Below are 22,286 nucleotides of genomic sequence, written 5' to 3'. Positions count from 1 at the left end.
AGTGTGTAATGTATCAGTCAGCCATGGGGTGGCACTGGAGCGTGCTGGTATGGAAGTTACAGGACAGAGAGAGTCAAGAGAGGAAGATAGGGCAGAGAGGAAAACATTAGTGGCACTGTCTGTTAATAGATCTGAGAATTGTGCAGCAGATGGGACAGCGGACAGTGTGGCAGAGGAGAGGAAGGAGGGCGAGAGTGATTTTAGGTTACAGCAGAAAGGGAGAATAGGTGGAAGGAGATGAAGAAATGATCAGAGACATGCAGCAGAGTAACAGAGAGGACAGGATAGCCACAGTTATGAGAGAAGACAAGGTCAATGCAATTGCCAGCTTTGTGAGTAGTAGAGGACTGGGACAGGGAGAGGTCGAAGGACTGCAGGAGCAACAGAAGGCCACTTACATGCATGTCTTTGACATGCAGACTGAAGTCACCCAGGAGAATCAACGGAGTGTTGTCCCCTGGAAGAAAGCTCAAAAAAAGATATCAAGGTCATCCAGGAAGCAGCCGGGAGGGCCAGGAGGGCGATAAAGAACAGCCACAACAAGAGTGATAGGGACAGTCTACAGTTCACAGCCCATGTCTGCGTCCGCATCCACGTCCTGTGCTGTGTATTTATTTATTGTCTTGTACTCCTGTGTTGCACCATGGTCTCCAGAGAAACGACATTTCGTTCCACTGTATACAAGCTACTGTATATAGAGGAAAGACAATTAAAAACAACCTGAACTTGAACAGTAATAGAGACAACATGCACTTCAAAGGAGGACAGGTCTGGTATATATTTGGTATCATGCAATAAACTGGTGTGTTTTGTGTGTTTGAGAAGGGAAACATGTCTTGGTTAGGAATGTCGCAAAAGATTGTCAAACAGGATGTGGTGGTTGATTGTTCTGCATGCTAGAGACAATACAAAGACCGGAGTGGAAAATTACAAGTAACGCCTATTAGAAACACCTCTTATTATTATGTATGAGTTTGAGCAAATAAAAGAGAATGGCAGAGCCTGTTTGGGGAGACTGTGTGACACTATCAGAATGTGCATTGTTCTCCCCACGGTCGTTGGTAAGAAACAAAGCTTTGCTTTTTATTGCAAAAGATCTTCTATGTTTGTGTTTGTAAAATTTCTACCACACAGAATATTCCCACTGGGGAAAGATGAGCAGGCCTGTGCCTCCACCTCTGTCAGAGGGATGAAGGGTGTGGGACTAAGAGTAGTCAGTGGAGAGGGCTGGGGGTGTGACTGTGTTGTCTGTGGTAATCCAGGTTTCAGTTAGGGCCAGGAAGTTTTGTGAGAGGTGGGTGGCATAGGCTGGTATGAAGTCAGCCTTCCTCACAGCAGACTGGCAGTTCCCATGGAGAGGTTGAAACAGGTTGGAGGGTTTGATAAATGAGGATAAACCAGGTTACTATAGCAGGGCAAGTGTCTGAGTCTCTGATGACGGTGATGTCACACAGTTTGGTTGCAGTAGCCAACTTTGATGTTAGACATGTGAAAAACCCAGTTAAATAAATACAGGGAAATGTGAATCACGGCACAAACAGGCTGAATTCTGATTAATTCAAGAGTTTATTGTCATGTGTACAGTAAACAGTTTGTTACACACACACATTTTCCAAACCGCTTGTCCCATACAGGGGTCGCGGGGAACTGGAGCCTACCCAGCAACACAGGGCAAAAGGCCGGAGAACACACCCAGGACAGGACGCCCGTCCCTTGCAAGGCACCCCAAGCAGGGCTTGAACCCCAGACCCATCGGAGAGCAGGACCCGGTCCAACCCACTGCACCACTGCACTACCACACCCCTCTTCAGTTTGTTACACCATACAATGAAATTCTTACTCTGTGAATCCTCTCAGCAGCCTATGACATAAATTGTAAGGACATAAGGAAAGAAAAACACAAGGCATAAATCACAAATTACAAAAATTACTATTAGTGCAAAAATCGCAAATTTACAAAAGTTACTATTAGTGCAAAAATCCAAGAAACAAAGTTATATACGCATATAAAGTGTGCAGTGCGCAATGTGAACATGGAAGTCGTACATGTGCAAAGTCCTGCAGAGGTAGATTGGGTCAATTCGCAGTTGAAAGGGGGTGTGTATTTGTGTGCGCAAGGTATGCGGCGGTAGTCTGTGGTCTCTGATGTTATTGGCATTGTGGATGTGTATGTGCGTGTAGGAGGGATGGGGGTAGTTGACACCTCTCAGGCTCAGAGGGTAATCTGTGTCTGCCATGATGGGTGGAGAGGTAGTGGATGGGTGTTGTTCACAAGCCTGATGGCCTGTGGGTAAAAACTTTTTCAGCCTTGAAGTTCTGGCTTCAACACTCCTGTAGCATCTGCCTGATGGTAAGGGTGTGAAAAGGCTGTGCTGGGGTGACTATTGTCCTTGATGATGTTAATGGCTCTCCTGATGGTTCTGGCCTGGTACAGGCTCTCCAGCGATTCCAACACTTTCAAAGATTACACTTCAAAATTCCAGTTCTTCTCATCTGCAAACAGTGAAGCCTACAGCAAAAATGGGTGGCATTCAGTGCAACACTGCCATTATATCCTCTGCCCTTCATCTATGAAGAAAAAAGAAGATCTCGAAATCAACCATTCTGAAATTAAACTGTCAAAATTTAGGGATACTGCAGGAACTTCAGTTATTCATGGTTGTTTTTTCTCTCCCACTTGGGGATCCAACATGGAGTAATTTAATTGTAGCCTATCTCACACTGGTGCCCATGTGGTGTGTAGATGTCAGCAAGCAGATCATCCAACCATTGTCAACAATCACTTGTCCCAAGCAGGGGTTTCGGTGAGCCAGAGCCTAACCTGGCAACACAGGGCACCAGGCCAAGGGGGGTGGGGACACACGGCAGTCTGTTGCAAGGCACCCAAAGCAGGGCTTGAACCCCAAACCCACCACACGGCGGGCACCGGCTGAACTCACCACGTCACCACGTCCCCTTAGTGAGCAGCGGTTACACAAATGTGAATCTCACACATTTCTTCAAGAGGGTTGAGGGGTTGTGCTCCACATGGTGTAATTCTTCATTGACACCAGTAACATTGACCAAAGGAGCAAGCTGGCATTTTCCTTCATGCTGACATCAAATGCTAAAACAATGACCAAATCGAAACCCCTTGCATGAATTGACAGGAGAATCATCGCTATGATGAGGGCCTCAGCTGTATAAGGGTGGTCTGATGAAGTGTTAAAACTATACATTTCTACTGAAAAATCTGTCTGCAGACTGACACATGTCAACATTTTACATTACATTTATTCATTTAGCATACACTTTTTCCAAAGCAACTTCCAGCAAACTGTTTAGTGTTATCAGCCCACACACCTTACTCACCAAGGTCACTTACACTGCTAGACACACTACTTACAATGGGTTACTCAGCCATACATCAGTGGAACACAGACACACTCTCAGTCTCTCACACACTAGGGGGGAACCTAAAGAGCATGTCTTTGGAAGGAAACCCACACAGACACAGAGAGAACATACAAACTCCACACAGACTGAGTGGGGAACAAACCCATGTCCTCTTGCACCACCATAAGCACTGGGAGGCAGCAGCACTACATGCTGTGCCACCATGCACCCATCAACATGTCCTACAAGACTTTTTTGATGAAAAACCACAAACGGGAATCATTTCACAGAAAATTTCATACATGGCAAGCGGTCTCCCTGAAAACACTTGCCCTGATCGGTAGTGTCTACACCAAATGGATTAGGTAATGCCAGCACTGTACAACTGTGAGCAGGTTTTACAGGGTGTTATCCAATCTATAAATATGTACTTCTGCTACTGAATACTCAGTAAATTCAAAAATCCTGACTGACAATTATTACTGAAGACAAACTTGTCTCTATTCTGGTCCAAGGTGATGAAGGGATAACATGAGTGGCACAGAAAGTTGCAATGTAATGTAATGTTATAAGGACACAAATGTCTTCACCTGTCTGAATGTCAGCACACACATCTAAACCGAGTGTTTGTAACATGCAGCGATACCACACAAGAACTATATCCAAGAGGCATGTATATTTCATAATTGACTGATAAGCCTATACACAGCTGCTACTCTGGCATTGTATGTGATTGTTTGTGTATATTATTATTAAAAAAAAAAAATTGGTAGGAGGTTATCAGGATTCAGGATGCATCAAGTGGAAAATAACAAACTAGGTTTACTTAAGAGTCACATGTCTGCAGCCATGTCTCTTTCTCTTAATGTAATGCACAAATTGTATTTTGCTGAGATGTACGTCGCTTTGGACAAAAGCGTCTGCTAAATGAATAAATGTAAATGTAAATGATAATTTATCACATCGATAAAAACTTCAGTAAACTTGATATGTGATTTTGTTTTATTCATTGCAACATAGAGCATGTTATATATCATAAAATGACATGACCAATATCTAAAAATGTTAGTACTGTATGGGGTTCATGTTACAACACTTTAACAGTTGGACATTTTGAAAAAAGAGATTTTATATTATATATATATATATATATATATATATATAAAAAAATATATTATACTTGCATATTAAACACATTGGTGATTGTGTTTTTAGTTTTAATGAAAAAAAAAACATTTCTTAGGGAAATAAATATTGGACCTAAAATTAAAAAAAAAAGTTTTACACAATTTATACATGTCAACGACAACAAGCAAATTTTAAAATATTTCTAATGAAAATATTTGTAGTTTATTGCAGCAGGCAGGAGCCTGATCATGCCCACAAAAGCATGAGCAGCATTCTTCAGCAGGTGCTCACTTTGTTTTATTTTTATATATCGTCAGAAAGCATAATAAACACAGGTCTATCGCCACTGAGTGGTTTCTGTCAAAGTTTTAGAATTTAGGTGTAATGAATAAAATATTTGCTCTAAGCCTTATTTTGCCATTTGTATTAACTTTACGCCACATCAAAATAAAAAAATATTAAAAGGAGAATTACAAAAGGAGATCCCAAATATATCCAAGAAGCATGCATTTAAAAAAATATAGGAAGGTGAAGGAAAGTGCAACTAAAACAAATTACAAATTTTTGTATGTTCAAAATGCATAACTGTAATATTTATAACTTCAGTACCTCTGCTCCATCTCATAAAATACCCAATGTGAAAGTAAAATGACAAAAATTCCTTGGTACTGAAGTAATAAGGCCAGTTGTATGAAAAAGGGTATACATTTTCAAAAACATGAGCCATATTTTGCTCTATGGCATTCTGTTATATGAGAGTTGAGTGTACATTTATATATTTGTATGTGATCCCTGTGAAATACACATCTCATCCTTTGCATAGAACAGGATGATATTCCTGATTGCAACAGCCCTTACTGGAACCTTACTTCACCATTGAACACATATTTGACTCGTAACCCATCATTCAATTTTAAGGCATCCGCATTGAATGTAAGTCAGAAACTATAAAAAGTGTGGATAAGACATATTTGGGGTGTAAAATAATGTTTAACTGCTCCTAGGGATTCTGTTTATGAACCATCAGAAAGTTCTCCCAGTGCCAGTTAATAAAGGTCCTGATACTTGCAATTCACTTGTCTGTCATCCCTGAGTTAAAGAATATTTGCTTTAATCATCCACACACCATCATAGGTAGAATGGACAGTGCTTTGGCAGAGAGACTACTGAAGTCACTTTTTGAGGCATTTCCCCCCCCCCCATGAATATTATCAGATGCTCATTTTCATATAGACACTAAGATCATTTGAATTGCGTGAGCCAACATGCAGAATGGTGCCCCTACAGATTTAAAACTGCTTTGTGGTATTAACACAGGATTCTCATGTAAACATCCAGGTTCTAATCTGGTCCCCTCTGTGAGAGCCTGGATTTTCATATACAGATGCTCCTCTACTTATGATGGTCCGACTTGCGATTTTTCTAAGTTACGATGGTACTATATATATATATGCAGTTGGTAGAATCCGTACTTCGAATTTTGAATTTCGATCTGTTGCCACTTAGATATGTGGAACGATACTCTCTTCTGATGCTGGATGATGGCAGCGAGCCGCAGCATCCACTCAACCACTCTCGCAGTCTCTATAGTGATCACGCCATCGAGTGCAAACAACTGCAAGTGTAAACAAGCGATACTGTGTTGAAAGTGTTTTTTTTCATTTTGTGTTTTCGCATCCCATCATGTCTACTAAATGCCCATGTGTGTCTCCTGCTTAAATTTGCCCAGCTGTAGGCTATGGTTAGTGTTCTGAGCACGTTTAAGGTAGGCTAGGCGAGACTATGATGTTCGGTGGGTGTGCTACTGTATTCTTTTTCCACTTACAATTTTTCCACTTATGATGGGTTTATCAGAACATAACCCCATCGTCAGTCGAGGAGCAACTGTGTATGGGTCACTGTGTGTTTTCCACACAAAGCTAGAAGTGGCCGCACTATAGTAAGGCAAGTTCCAAGCTTCACCAGAGCTTACCTCGCTGCTCTGCGACCTGCCGAGCCAGGAAGTGCAGTTTTTCTACAGCAACCTGGGCGTCGTCATCACTGATGTCCAAGTGAAAGACAGCTCTGATGGAGCCCCATGCGTTATGAAACATGAGCACCCGTACCCCATGTCCCAGCACCTGGAGCTCATTCTCACAGACAGTGGCGGCACGCTGACAAAACTCAGCTGGGCTCAGGCGTGGGTCATTCAGACGAAAACGTAAGATGTTGGTCTCCACAGAAGCCATGTTCACTTCATACAGAGGGGGGTCACACTCTTTCAGCGCTGGATGGGTAACAGGCAGACAAACAGAACACCTGTCAGGAACTTCATCCTATGCAGCACAGATTTAATACAGATGATGAAGGATGTTGAAAAAGCCTGAAGTCAGAAGAGTTGTTGCCTCTGGAAACAACTGGGAAGGTGCTAAATTTTCCCTTAAAATAAACTGCAGTTAGTGCAAACAAAATTTCAGTAAAGAAGAATTAGACAATACCCATGAACACATACAGTTTTCAATCATGCACGATGCATATAATCACCCACAACTTTCATGCCTCACATTTGCCATTTCTATGTCCTGCACGTGACATCCTTACACTCCTCCCGGCCTCCGGCAGCCACTGTAGGCCTACTTTTGTTTCTTTCTGCTGCCTTCCTTGTACCGGTCCATGCCGGGTGTTCTCTCCATCCTTTCCTTTTGTTTTGTCTCTGTCCCGCAACAAAAAAAGGTTCAGCTGCCCTAAGGCCAGGCCTGCCCCTAGTACTTGTATGATACCCTCACTGCTCCCCATTGCCCTTATGCAGGCTGGTCTTTTACTGCTTTTTCAACTTACACAATGACACAAACACATACAGGTATAATGGCTACTGCTTTTGGAATCCACCAGATTCTTACTTTCCTACTCTCCAATGGTACACATGCACATCTTCACACGCAACATCAAACTTCTGGCAACTACCCAGCAATATGTAGTAACACAAGTAATCCCTCCCCCATTTGTGTCAATTGTTTATCAGTGCCATAACTCCTCATGCCAGGAGTCCCACCTCTGCCCACTCATTCACCCTGGCAGCTTGCCTCCACCTGCTCACCCACCCAAGTTGTTCAGCCATCTGACAGCCTACCTGCCCTTGCAGCCTGCCTCCAGCCACCTCACTGCCCATGCCCTCATTTTACACCGGACAGCTCATATCAGCATAGCACATTGGCTACTTCTTCCAGCTTCATTGTTGTATAGCTTCGATTCCTGCCCAGTTGCTATTATGGGTGTTTAGTTTCCTTCCCAGTTCTTTACCATTGTTGCTTTCAAGTTCTAGTGCTAGTTCATTTTTTGCTTACACTGTCATTCAGTTCAGGCCATTGTTTAATCCATTCTACTCACTGCCTCTAACTCACTGCAGTTGTCACTTGGACTCCTAGTCATTTACTGCATCCATTTCTCTTCAGTCCTGTTGTCTAATTCATTTTCTATTATATCAACCATACCTTGGTCTTCAGTCCACTCCCTCACTCACTGCCAATATCTCCATATTTCAGTTCCTCACTTATCTACTGTCAGCACACTTACTGTGTCTGCACTGTCATTTTGTGGCTCTTTTTTTTGCCTTGGTCTGGAGCTAGCTGGCATTTTTCCCAGTTGGCACCTTCATTGTCTGTCTTGACTCCAGTCCATGCACAGCTTGCCACTAACATGGCCATTAGGCTTGTGTTACTACCACACCTACTTCACACTGTTTGATGCAGCTACATGACCTTTGTCATCAGAACTCTTCCAGTTAATTGCCACCCTTGCCTCACCTTGGCATTAGGCACCACCTTTGGGCCAGGTGATGAATACTTATTCATGTTTACTGTCCTCATCACTTAATTTTCTGCCACTGCTAGCTGCTGCCCAGTCTCCCTTGCAGCTTGATGCACGCACACACTCACACTTTTTGAACCGCTCATCCCATACGGGGTCACAGGGAACCGGAGCCCAACCAAGCAACTCAGGGCATAAGGCTGGAGGGGGAGGGGACACACCCAGGACAGGACGCCAGTCCACCTCAAGGCACCCCAAGCGGGACTCAAACCCCAGACCCACTGGAGAGCAGGACCTGGTCCAACCCACTGTGCCACTGTGGCACTGCACCACCACACCCCCTTCCTCTACATAGCTCATATCAGCCTAATACACAACTACTTCCTTCCACTTTCCATGGCTTGGTCCCTCCCTTTGTTCCGCCATGCAGTTGTCTAGTTCATGTTCTGGTTCTCTATTGTTCTTGCCATTCCTTTCACCCACTAGTTCATGGTTTGTCAATGTTCTTTGTTCTCATCAGCTCTCTCACTGCCTCTAACTTGGTGTGCTCATCACTGGAACTCCTACCTCATTCACTGTGTCTGTTCACTCTTGCTATTCACTTTGTACTATAGTTTGATGCTGGCACTGTGGTATTTAGTCCGCTCCTTCCTTTACTGCTGAAATCCCCAAGTTTGGTTCACTAACTTGTTTCTCATCAATGCAATGAGCAGGTTTGCACCCTTGTTTTACGCCTGCTTTTGATGTCTATTACAACTCCAGTTTGTACCTTGGTGCAGCACACCGAGGCAGCCGGGGAAGGGGGCGGAGATGGGGATGAAGCGGCCACAGCTGGGGTTAATTATGCTCCCTATTTCTTCCCCTGTGCCCGGCAGTGAGTGTGTGAGATGGAGGAGGAGAGCCAACGCACACAGGCGAGCATGAGCACAAGCACAAACCCAAGCCCAGATCCGCGGACGACACCACACGGACCTGCCCGAAGCCCCATCCTACCAGTTCCCTGTCCCCCCTTTTCCCTCCCCTTCCTTCTCCCTGACCAGGGAGTGACTAAAGCCCCTCCACAGACAAACACCACACCTGTTGTCCCTGCCTCGTCTGTTACACCTGGCTCACTACTGACAGCTTTTTCTGTCATCTGACTCACGCTGTCATTCAGCACCGCTACACAGATCCGGTCATCTCCAGTCTCCTGGTCAGTCATCACTGTCTGCCTTTCACCATTTTTTCCATTTCTCCACTCACCCTATTTCACCTTTCTGAACAACTATTAGGATTTATACGACTCTTCCCAGCACCACCAATTCCACCATTTCTTGGGGAGCTTTATTTTATAATCAGTTATTTTATAATCAGTCACATGAAACCATTTGGCTAATTCAATGCTCATTCATCAAATTAGGCAAAGCAACGCACCTCTCAAAGAACCAAATTAGTTCTTTGCAATCAATTTAGGCCATTCTTCAAAACTCGTCTTCCTGTTTTTTCTTCCCCGTTTTCCCATGCTCCATATTCTTCACATACTTTATTCAACTGATTTCTACCCTGCTAAATTTCTACCCTTCTTTCTCATCAGTAGGACTTCCAGTTGACATTAGGCACCACTGAAACATCTCTGCGTGATCTCACAATGTCATCACCATAGAGCACCAAAGCAGCTTCAATACCTTCTACTCTTGACGTAGTCCACTCAAAGTACAGTTTGTTACTCTCCAAATTCCTAGTCTGTAATGTATGATTAACCGATTCAACCAGCAGTTATTCAAAACACCTTCTGTAATTTAAATAATTTCTTTGACTATTCTATGAAATAACCAGGATGGGTGGTCCAACACTGGCACTTGGACCCCAAATGTTTAACTCCCTTTCGTCATGACTGGAGGTTTTTTGTGTTCCTCTCCTCCAGTGTCTACGCCTGACTTACTAGTACAGCCAGTACAGCAATATTTCCTCTCCATTTTAGTAACTACTTCTTAGCCCTATTGCTCAGTGTCTCATATCACTCCATTGTAAAAAATGCTCTGTTAAAATAAATCAAATTAAATCACAAAGCAATATACAATGCAACAAAGGAATATGCATTTCAGTACATTGTCTTTCGAAATGTTCATCTCTTAACACACGCTCAACACTCTCCTGATATACACTATGCTGCAGCTCCAACTTCTTTCACTATCATCTGCTCAACCTCCCAGGCTTTGGAAGATGCCCTAATCTTACTGCATCTGCAAAAGTGTCTTCTCTTCAGTTGCAGCTGCTTAGACTATACCAAGTTCTGGTAGGCACAACAACCTCATTCAAGAGCACAAGTGAGCCCTCCAGTAGACTCGATGTAAGCAATTAAAAGTACACCAAGCATCTCCTGAAATACACAACCAGTCTAATACTTCCAACTCCTGAACTGGAGTTTGTAAAAACAAAATTTCAGGACAGATGTATTAAACCAAACCCGTGACCATGTCCTGGCATCAATCATGCACAATGCATATAAACACATTATCAGTTCACCAGAAATGCATGTCTTGGACTGTTAGAGGAAATTGGAGCGCCTGAAGAAAACCCTCCCAGTCTGAGCAGACCGATCCACCGTGTCACTCATTTTTTCCACTAATGTCACACATTGTTATATTAAAATATCAGGATAGTATGCGGTACAGTATTACATCTTCATGCTGCTCAATCATTTTCACTTTTATCTCTCACATCTCTTTCCAGCACCACCAGAACACTCACTTTTTTACTTGCTCACCATTTTAAATAAAAAGGAAATTCAAGAAAATTACAAACAAAAAGTTTGTAAACAAAAAAACTACTGCTCCTAGACAACCCAGCACTGAGGCCCAAGCAATAACAGATATGAGTGCTTTGCAGCAGCATGAAGAACCAATGTCACTGTACAGCAGACAGAGTGGTCATCATTAGACATTATGATTAAACATCAGGAATTAAAAACAATATAATAAGGTTAATGGGACAGCCAACATGAGTTGCCTATGTCGTAACTTGAAGACCACCTGTACAGTCTCTATAACAGCACACGTAGCTTTGCTGGTGAAATTTTAAAGTGAGTTGTGGCTCACCCTGGGCAAAGATCCTTGCACGGCGATGGTCCTCCTTTAGGCGGCCAACCATGTCTGTCAGCGCTAATATGCCTGCCGTGGCTTGGATGCCCAGCTGGCGCAGTCCCCCACCCAGGGCTTGGCGGACACGTACTGCTCTTTCCACAAAGTCCTTTGAACCCCCCAGCATGGTGCCCATAGGAGCACCTAGACCCTGGAAAAGAATACAAAGAAGCTTAATTTTCTTCATTGCATGGACTTCACAGTGACTCTCAGTTTCAGATAATTCCTAACCGCAACTCAATAAACCAAGAGCACATTAAAATGGAACAGAAACGTTTACTTTTTTTAAAAATAGTGGAATTTTTTAAAAAGTGTTTTACCACTTGCCCTCATATTGTTCTAAAACATACACATAGACACAAATATACACTCACCGGCCACTTTATTAGGTACACCTGTTCAACTGCTCGTGAAAGCAAACATCTAATCAGCCAATCACATGGCAGCATCTCAATGCATTTAGGCATGTAGACATGGTCAAGACGATCTGCTGAAGTTCAAACTGTGCATCAGAATGGGGAAGAAAGGTGATTTAAATGACTTTGAATGTGGCATGGTTGTTGGTGCCAGACGAACTGGTCTGAGTATTTCAGAAACTGCTGATCTACTGGGATTTTCACGCACAACCATCTCTAGGGTTTACAGAGAATGGTCAGAAAAACAGAAAATATCCAGTAAGCGACAGTTCTATGGATAAAAATGCCTTGTTGATGCCAGAGGTCAGAGGAGAATGGCCAGACTGGTTCGAGCTGACAGAAAGGCAACAGTAACTCAAATAACCACTCGTTACATCCGAGGTATGCAGAAGAGCATCTCTGAATGCACAACATGTCAAACCTTGAAGCAGATGGGCTACAGCAGCAGAAGACCACATTGGGTGCCACTCCTGCCAGCTAGAACAAGAAACTGAGGCTACAATTCGCACAGGTTCACCAAAATTGGACAATAAAGACTGGAAAAACGTTGCCTGGTCTGATGACTCTCGACTTCTGCTGCGATATTCAGATGGTAGGGTCAGAATTTGGCGTAAACAACACGAAAGCATCGATCCATCCTGCCTTGTATCAACGGTTCAGGCTGGTGGTGGTGGTGTAATGGTGTGAGGGATACTTTCTTGGCACGCTTTGGGCCCCTTAGTACCAATTCAGCATCGTTTAAATACCACAGCCTATCTGTGTATTGTTGCTGACCATGTCCATCCCTTTATGACCACAGTATACCCATCTGGGTATACCTGTAGCTCTATAATAAGTTTTCCATTATGGTAGCCATTAGTTGACTGTCTTCTTTGTTTGTATCAATTTTTCTTGCTGTATGCCTGTGTTAAAGCACTCTGTGTCACTACGTGAGAAGAGCACACACACATTTTCAGAACCGCTCATCCCATACGGGGTCGCGGGGAACCGGAGCCTACCAGGCAACACAGGGCGTAAGGCCGGAGGGGGAGGGGGCACACCAAGGACGGGACGCCAGTCCGTCGCAAGGCACCCCAAGTGGGACTCAAACCCCAGACCCACGGGAGAGCAGGACCGTGGTCCAACCCACTGCGGCACCGCACCCCACCGTGAGAAGAGCACTCTATAAAAAATAATAATAATAATCTTCTGATGGCTACTTCCAGCAGGATAACGTGCCACGTCACAAAGCTCAAATCATCTCAAACTGGTTTCTTGAACATGACAATGAGTTCACTATACTCAAATGGCCTCCACAGTCACCAGATCTCAATCCAATAGAGTACCTTTGGGATGTAGTGGAAGGGGAGATTCGCATCATGGATATGCAGCCGTAAAATCTGCAGCAACTGCGTGATGCTATCATGTCAATATGGACCAAAATCTCTGAGGAATGTTACCAGCACCTTGTTGAATCTATGCCACAAAGAATTAAGGCAGTTCTGAAGGCAAAAGGGGGTTCAACCCGGTACTAGCAAGGTGTACCTAATAAAGTGGCCAATGAGTGTATGTAGCTATGGATAGTTTGGTAAAAGAATGTGGATATCAATTTGAGGAATTCCATTCATGGAACCATTTACAGACACTGCAAGTTCTACGCCATGAAGTGGTTCAGCGTGGCAAGACAGATGGCCCTCACACATATAGACAGATCTTGGACAGCACTCAGATCCTACTCAACCAGTTAATAGCAGGTGCTGTCCTTTTCAATCATATCTGCTACCAATGTTAATTTTTTTAAACACAAACTATAAACAAGTGCAAGGGAAGACAGCCATCAGCTGGCAAGTTGAAGCAAATATGGTGGTTCATGGTTAATGTATTTTTGCAAACAGCAGTGAAAACAGCTTTTTGTTTGGCATCAGTGGTAAAAGGTCCCATAAAGGTGACAGCTGCAGCCTGAAAGGTCCTGAATGCCCATAGTTTTTCTGAGTTAAACAAACATAATGAAATTCAAACCAGCAGCAATTTCACATTTTTTCCCCTTTTCCACACAGTTTGTTATAAATAAATGCGCATATTCTGGAATAGACTGCTTAAACCCCCTGAGGGACCTCTTATCCACCTTCTAGCTCATTAAAGTACATAAGTAGCATTCCATTTAGAAAGAAAAGTTTAGTCAACTGGAACATGTCTGTATACCTCTGATTCACCTGCAGTAACAGTATTAACAATTCCCAACCTGAAAAAATATTCAGTGTTAATTTAAAAAGTCATTCTGCCAGTTGTAAAACTGTAAACATTAATGTTGCAAGTGTTATGGATGAAGTACACATTCTTTTGTTGAAAACTAAACTCAAACAACCAAATCATTTAAAAGGTGAATAATTTAAAAAGGTTATTTTTACTTTGAGTTAAACTGTCATTAACTTTCACGCCTTATTCATTCAGGTGAGTGACTAGACACCCGTGTGTTGCTGTTTTTTTTGTTTACTTAATTCACAACAGAAAAGAACAGAATCATAAAAACATTTAGACAGAATCAGTTTACAACACAAGAGCAAGAAGCTATATCATCAAGAAAAGGCGATCAAGTTGCTCTATTTACCTTGTATTGTCAGATCAAATGTTAGCTTTTCTACAGCAATGAAATTACACATTTAAGTCACCACATATTTGTAGAAGAAGTGTCTTCTGCAGACCATAGAAATAAAACACATTTTCTTACCAAATATGTAGGAAAAACATATATTCTGGATCATCATTAAAATAATGGGTTGTTGTTTAACAGGTATACAGGCAGTCCCCGGATTATGAACGAGTTCCGTCCCGCAATCTGTCTTTAGTCGGATTTTGACATGTTGGAACAGTTAGGTATGGTGGGTATCTAACGTCAGTTTGTCAATTGTTTGTCTTAGCATATCGTATATCGTGTACCTTTCTATGCATAAAAAACATTACAGATACACTTCCAAATACACTAAAACATATTTAACATATCAAAACAGTAATAATAATAATACACACACACACACACCGCTCGTCCCATATGGGGTCGCGGGGAACCGGAGCCTACCCGGCAACACAGGGCAGAAGGCCGGAGGGGAGGGGACACACCCAGGATGGGACGCCAGTCCGCCTCAAGGCATCCCAAGAGGGACTAGAACCCCAGACCCACCAGAGAGGAGGACCCGGTCCAACCCAATGCGCCACCGCACCCCCCATAATAATAATAATTAATAAATGTAACGACAGTACTTGTAATAGAGAGAAACATAGAAAGAGACAACAATAAACGTTACTACCGTCACGATAAACAGAGGACACGGAGGAGGTTGGACCCAAGTGCAGGATCGTTTATTCAGAATCAAAGGACTAGACGTATTCTCGTGGTCAGGGATGGGCAAATGGTCGGTCAGTCAATTGGCAAACTGGACAGAGGCGAGGATCTGAAATCACGGTCGAGGGACAAGACAGGTGGTCGTTATCAAAGAGACGTGGAACAGGACTGGGAAACGATGAGGGACAGGACTTGGAAGAGCAACGCAAGGTAAGTTTGAGAACATGGGGAGGGTTATGTCAAGTAAGATTCCGCAACTGGGAAGAGGTTGAGAGGTGACTGCTCTCTCATGAAGAGAGAGAGAGAGAGAGAGAGAGAGAGAGAGAGAGAGAGAGAGAGAGAGAGAGAGAGAGTTAATGTGCCTGTGTGTGTGCGTGTTTGTGCATGTGCGTGCAAAACATTAAAAAACTTGAATGTTTGCTTTTCCAACGTTCGTTGGTGTTTCACCTTTCGTTTTATTATTTCCACTTTAATTTCAATTGTGATCGTTTCCTTTTTCTTTGATGCATCACTATCACTTGCATCACATTTACACTTTGGTGCCATGGTTAGGAAAGGAAAAACAGAAAAATTAAAGCCAAATACAGTAACACACGAGACACTGTTAACAGCAAGATGGTCTGACTGAAAAGAAGGAAGTCTTTGTCCTACCTTGGACTCACGCGCCCCACCCATGAGCCAACAAACCGCTGTAGACACGCAATGTATTGATGCGCATCGTAAAATAGCGCCTGTTTGTTATTAAAAAAATCATTGTATGTACAGTAACTTGAATTTTTAATACGAGGGTTGGGGGGTGGTTCGTAACTACAGGTTGTATGTATGTCAGACATTCGTAATCCGGGAACTGCCTGTATAGAGGTGATCAAATATTTTTTATAATGATCTTTTGAATTAACACCATTCCAGTAAGTTTGTCTCTGATAAATGTATTAAGATGCCAGGACATTTACATTTAAAAACACAGCTGAGATCGGGAGGAAACTACCCCCAGAATGTGTACTGGAGCAAATTAAATTCTGCAAATGACCTTAACATTCTGTTTCTCGGTACTGAGGGAAGTACAGACAAAAACAACATTGGCACACATAGAAAACCAGTCCTTTGTACTGAACAAGACGTCAAGGTCATGTTTCTGCCTGTTCCTCTGTGTGTCATAAGAACAAAAACCTTAACACTTGTTAAATCTTACCACCAGTTCATCTGCAGCTAAATTTTAGATATCCACCATCCCTTTTTCACATTCATTTACATGAGTCTAAGTATCAGGGGAATATCTGGCTAAAAAGCAAATAGTTCTTTAAAGTAAAGTACTCTTTCTGTAATTATCGATCATGTCTACAGTTATGAATGTTCCCAGATCTACTAACTAGAATACAAAACAATCTTATTAGGTCCCCTCCCAGTGTCAGAGCTAAAATAAAGTCATAAAGAATACAGCACCCCCACCTTCTTGTCAGCATTTTATCACCTTAGTATGTTGCTGAAGACATCCACATTTATTAATTTAGCTGATGCCTTCCTCCAAAGCAACTTGCAAAGTTAAGATAAACACAACTATTTACCTATTTATACAGGTGGATAGTTTTTACTGGAGCAATTTAGGATAAATACGGTACCTTACTCAAGGGTAGTAAAGCAGGACGAAGGACTGCAACCTCTGAGCCTGAAAGCCTGAAAGCAGCAGGCTTAACCACTACACCACCTGTCGCCACTAAGACGTTCATAGGGCACAGAAAAGTAACTATGGTTAATGTAGATAAGTAAACTACCTTCTACCTATGATCAAGGTCCATTCTGAGAAAAATGGAAATGGGGCTGTCCTTGACTGTAGGTCCGAAGGAGAATAAACTGTAAGATTCTGAAGGTGCAGAACATGCAGAAAATTGTGTATATATGTGTGTGCACATGGCTATGACTGTGTGCATGTGCACACATCCCTACCTTGGACAGGCCAACACTGACAGTGTGACAGTGCTGAAGAATGACAGATGGAGACACACCGAGGGCCACGGCAGCATTCATGAGCCTGGCCCCATCCATGTGGACTGCTAGACCATAGCGGTCTGCCAAAGAGCGCAACTGTACGAGATACACACATACACACAGAGCGGTAAAGGCCCTTCAATACAAATACATAGGCACACACAGTACAGACTTTGATTTGTGAACTTATTTCCTATATATAACAAAGGCAACCAGAAGAGGCTTCAAATATCTGAACATCCCAGCGATGGTGGTTAGTACATAAGGGCAGTTTGGTTGTTTTGGATATGTTACTCTTTGATTATAAGATTTTTCTTTTTTTACCTGCCGTAAGTGTCCTCATCATTCCAGCATCTAAAACAGAAGCCTATTTTTTTGACAATCTCTTCTATTTGTCTGCACAACAGCAGCCCAATTCTCTCATAGAACTTAGAGCCTCACCTCATGAAGGAAGGAAAGGGGGAGCACACGACCACCCCTGAGGTTGTGTGTGTTCTCCACACAGACCAGCCGGGAACGAGTGAAGTGGACTTTTGGGTAGCCATGACGGATTTTGGACTCCACCTCATCGAGGTGAAAGGTTCCATCAGACTGGGTGGATACAGTGGTGGAGTGAACACCAGCCACCTGAGAAGGGGGTCAGAGTGGTGGTAACACCCAAGTACACAAGCATTAAGTCACAGACAGGCATACATCTAAGCAGAGGGACAGACTGCTAATGTAGGAAGACGTTTGCCATTTCTTATTTCTGTCAGCACAACTCATAAAAGTTCAATAACAGAAATCCCACACCGGTTTGTAACACCTGTGCACTGCCTCCCTGCTCATAGACGTGCTGGTGGGCAAGGTCCCCCACAATCATCTCGTCTCCTCGCTCTGAGCAGTGGACCATGACTGAAACAAATGAGCACACAGCGAAAGTTGTGGCTCTAAAAAAAAAAACTGTCAAACCGACAAATTCAAAACAACATTTCTCTTGATCAGCTTACCAGCAATGAGGTTACTCATGGTTCCAGAGGGCACGAATAGTGCTGCTTCCATGCCAAAAATGTCTGCTGCTCGCTTCTGGAGTTCTGTGTAGAATTGAAAAAACAATACAATTCACATATGCTATGTTTCTGTTATAACTCTGGTTGTGTTTGAACTGTATCAACCTCTGTATTATATTCCTTTTCCAACTACCACTTGAAATGTTTGAGTCTTACTGCTGGGTGAGGACTATTGAATATACAGGGTTATTCAAAAAGAAGTGAACACTTTCAGAAAACCAATTAATTAAGTATCATATGAACATGCATTAAACCAGTCTGTAAAGGAAGGGTAAAGCTTTTTTAATTCTTACAAATGCTCAATATGCATATTTTATGTTCATATGATACTTAGGAATAAATTGTGGAGAGTGTTAAATTCTTTTTGAAGCATCCTGTGTATCACAGTCTTTATGTTCCAGGCTTCCCCTGAGGTGTGTAAAACAGAACTGAGTATGAAAACAGCAAAATAAACACCAAAAATGGAGAAAAAGCACAGCAATTCTCCAAAAAAAAATGATGCTTTTTATTATACACACACATTTTCAGAACCGCTAGTCCCATATGGGGTCACGGAGCCTACGCGGTAACAGAGGGCGTAAGGCCAGAGGGGGAGGGGACACACCCAGGACGGGACACCAGTCCGCCGCAAGTCACCCCAAGCAGGACTCGAACCCCAGACCCACTGGAGAGCAGGACCCAGTCCAACCCACTGCACCACCGCACCGCTTTTTATTATACTGAAGTGAAAATTGGTAACTGAATTTTTAGGCATTTTTTCACCAGTATCACAAAAGAATGCTTTTTTTTTAAATAATAATAATAATACAGTAGAAGCAAGAATGTCTAATTGACATGTTAGTCCCCAAAGGAGACAATTACTTGTTAGTTATCTCTTATTTTTATACAATTCTTCATATTTATGTCAAGAGTACAAAAAAATGAAAAAGATGTTATAGCATTTTAGCATTGGAATACTAAAAGAAAATTCCACGCACTACATAGAACCTGAAACAACTCAAGATGAGTTTACAACTGCAATGTCCTTGAAGAATAGTCTCCACCAGAGCTGGCTAAATTCATTTTTTTTTTTTTGAGCTTCGAAACCCTTCAATCCATAAAGATCTTCTAAATAGTGCTAAAATAACTGGCATTGAACACCCCACACACACATTTTCAGAACCGCTTGACCCTTATGGGGTCACGGGGAACCAGAGCCTACCCAGCAACACAGGGCGTAAGGCCAAAGGGGGAAGAGGACACACCCAGGACGGGACGCCAGTCCATCACAAGGCACCCCAAGCGGGACTCGAACCCCAGACCCACCGGAGAGCAGGACTGTGGTCCAACCCACTGCGCCACTGCGCCACCGTGCCACCGCACCGCCTTTACATTGAACACCATCCCTAATGTAATGTTCAGCAACAGGCAGAGGTCTGGTTGAGTGCTTTAAACAGTAAGCTCTTAATTTTGTCGTAACAGAGAACTTAATGATGAAAGTTCATTATTGTGATGATAGATGCATTTGCTTTTCTTAGTAAAGATAAAATTTTTGAGTTGCTAATGAATACTTCAGCTGAAAGTGATGAAAACAAGAATAAAGTCAACCCATCTCAACTAGATCCACGTTTCACTTATATAACATGTATGTGAAATTTAAGGCATTATAATTATTCCTGAGTAAAGACAACTTGCCGTAAAAAGTCACTGGTCACGTTTTCGCGAACTGTCTAAGCGGACACTGAGTAAAAGACGCGGGAAAGCGGTGTCTTGCCGACCGTTCACCGTGAGGTCCTCTCCGAACACATCGTCTCCCACATGTGCTTCGGCCATGGCTCGACGCATCGCTGCTCCGGGCTTTGTCACCGTGTCACTGCGGAGGTCCACAGTCCGGACCCGGAGCGGCCCGCCGGGCTCTCTGTGCGCGGCCGAAGCGCGCGCGCGCTCCACTCCGGCGGCCGCCGCGAGCCCACGGCGCGCAGCACCGATGTCGAGTGTCGCGGAGCGCAGCAGGGCCCTTATCGAAGCACCGCGAGCCTTCACAAACATTGTGTGTGTGTGTGTGTGTCTGTCTGTCTGTCTCTAAGTGATAAGCGCCAGAGCTCGTAACCTGCTGCCGGAACACGCCACGCGCATACACATAGTCAGTTAGATTAGGTTATTATTTTCAAGCAGACTCCGACCCGTATTGTAAAAGTCTTCACAGGTATAGCCGTTCTAGTACATGAATACTAAATTGTATTGGAAACTTTACGGTATCAAAGAAGTAGCCTAACTTCCGCAGTTGGTTTTCATTTTCCTGGTGCAGAAGAGGATGCGTTAAAGATACGGGTTTTTTTCGTTTTGACACAATGGGGCAGAATTTTGTTCACTCGAGCTTACCTTTGCTTTGGGAATAGCGCCATCGCGTAAAGAATGTAATACGGCTACAGTAGTTTATAAGATGTACGTATACCATTTTCCATGGCATACGCGCTTCTTCCAAGTCACGGCATTTACCTCCACAGCAGATATATTTATTATTCTGTACTCTCTTCCACTTCTGTCCACTTCTTGGTCCTACGTACGAAAGGTAAAGCGCGAAGTTTCTCGGTTCTGGCTCCGTCGTGGTGGAACGACCTCGCCTCCCCCTCTCACTCAGAACTGCTGAATCTCTGTCCACATTTAAGGTCTTAAAACGCACCTCTTCCGGAGTTACTTCAACCAACATCTATTATGTGCTCATGTAAATGTTTATACACTGAGATCATGCCCAGTTAAACTTTTACGCAACTACTCCTGTAATGTAACGTAAATGTTTGTGTCTCAAGAAAATAAAGAAAATTACAAGGCAGGTGATCAGGAATCGTGGATATGCTGATACTAGTGTTACGCAGCTACTCGTGCCATGGTTCACATGTTGGAAAGAAACAAGTACTTACATAATAAATAAGAATCAGCGTCTGCATCTAACTGTCTCTTCCTGCTAATGAACACGTCGTATTTTCTAGATGTAAGTCGCTTTGGAGAAAAGCATCTGCTAAATGAATACACGGAAACAACGACTTGAAGTTGAACAGAATTCTCAAGCCTATATAAGATCTTTATTAGTTTCATTAATGTTGCTGTTTTACTTAAACTTATGCACATGTTACACTTTTTGCATAAGAATTACTAGTTGGTTTCTGCTTCCCATCACTGTGAACACAAACCAGTCACAAACGGCAAGGTAAATATAACCACAACCGAAACACCAGTTTCATATTAGTTTTCATTTTGCTGATCTGGACAAAAGCAAGTTACAGTATTAGGCTTCTTAGAGTGATTTACCATGTCTACGGTTATTTTATGACACACAGACATGGGAGAACATGCAAACTCTACACAGACTGAGCGGCAATCGATATTTTTCCTGTTGTATAACTAGCTTACTAAATATTCACTTTCTACATAACAAGCTGTTTTCTTTCTTTACTTAAGTGTAAATTTTAACAAACTTGTTATATACTGTATTTAGTTAGCTGCAATAAACTTGTTTTCAGCCCCATGCTTGCAGTTTTTTTTTATTTCGGAGTCCTTTTTTAATCATTGCCTACCTTGTTAACTATCAAATCAGATAACTGGTTAGCTAGCAGCCTGGTCTTATATTTCTTTTGATTAGTCCAGTTGAAAATATATTAGTGGAACAGAAGATTTAATGTATTGAACATATGTAGCTGTTGAAATACTGCAAAAGGAGGGACCTTGTGTGGGAAGAGAAGAGTATCATGATGTGAGATCTGGCATTCTGGATATGTTTGAATACCCACAATTATTTATTCCCCAAAATCTCAACAGGTCAGTCTCATGAAATTGCCCTGAGCCAGGCCTGAGGATGATTTTTGCTAGCAAGTACCCACTGACCAGTGACCCGTGTAACCCATCCAGGTCCAGCCCAAAAAGGCTATGTGCTGCCATCTTGTGGGCTCACCATCTGCCCACAAGGGTGAAAGGGTAGAGGTCAGGTGCAATGTCAGTCAAGTGGAAGGCATGAGTGGCATGGGCCTAGACAGACTAGACCCTGGTAATGAAATCTGGTTCATGGGTACATGGAGGCTTACCTACCTGACAAGGAAAAGAGTCTGAGCTGGTGCAGCAGATGGAAAAGTAC

The 22,286-nt window shown here is 42.9% G+C and overlaps 1 protein-coding gene across 1 annotated transcript; it reads right to left on the bottom strand.

Annotated features, from left to right (window-relative positions):
• Positions 1 to 2,383: 2,383 nt before the first annotated feature.
• LOC108922565 (probable low-specificity L-threonine aldolase 2) lies at positions 2,384 to 20,451 on the bottom strand. Its single transcript, XM_029250627.1, has 8 exons — positions 19,936 to 20,451; positions 18,119 to 18,202; positions 17,935 to 18,023; positions 17,571 to 17,756; positions 17,088 to 17,225; positions 11,367 to 11,559; positions 6,476 to 6,769; positions 2,384 to 2,568 (listed from the first exon to the last, which is right to left on the bottom strand). Exons 1-8 carry the CDS (start codon positions 20,204 to 20,206, stop codon positions 2,549 to 2,551), a joined length of 1,275 nt encoding a protein of 424 aa, XP_029106460.1. The 5' UTR covers positions 20,207 to 20,451; the 3' UTR covers positions 2,384 to 2,548.
• Between the last annotated feature and the right edge of the window lie 1,835 nt (positions 20,452 to 22,286).

The sequence above is a fragment of the Scleropages formosus genome, chromosome 3 (assembly GCF_900964775.1).
Source record: "Scleropages formosus chromosome 3, fSclFor1.1, whole genome shotgun sequence".
In the NCBI taxonomy this organism is placed as follows: domain Eukaryota; kingdom Metazoa; phylum Chordata; class Actinopteri; order Osteoglossiformes; family Osteoglossidae; genus Scleropages; species Scleropages formosus.
The sequence above is the reverse complement of the archived record's forward strand: the minus strand, read 5'-3'. Positions and strand labels throughout refer to the sequence as shown.

What these genes read in the sequence shown, in the direction of transcription:
- LOC108922565 (XM_029250627.1), bottom strand. Translation starts at nt 20,206, where the DNA reads ATGTTTGTGAAGGCTCGCGGTGCTTCGATAAGGGCCCTGCTGCGCTCC. An exon ending in CCCTTTCCTTCCTTCATGAG is followed by an intron (nt 17,226 to 17,570) that starts GTGAGGCTCTAA and finishes TATCTCGTACAG; the next exon opens with TTGCGCTCTTTGGCAGACCG. An exon ending in TGCAAGGATCTTTGCCCAGG is followed by an intron (nt 6,770 to 11,366) that starts GTGAGCCACAAC and finishes TTACCCATCCAG; the next exon opens with CGCTGAAAGAGTGTGACCCC.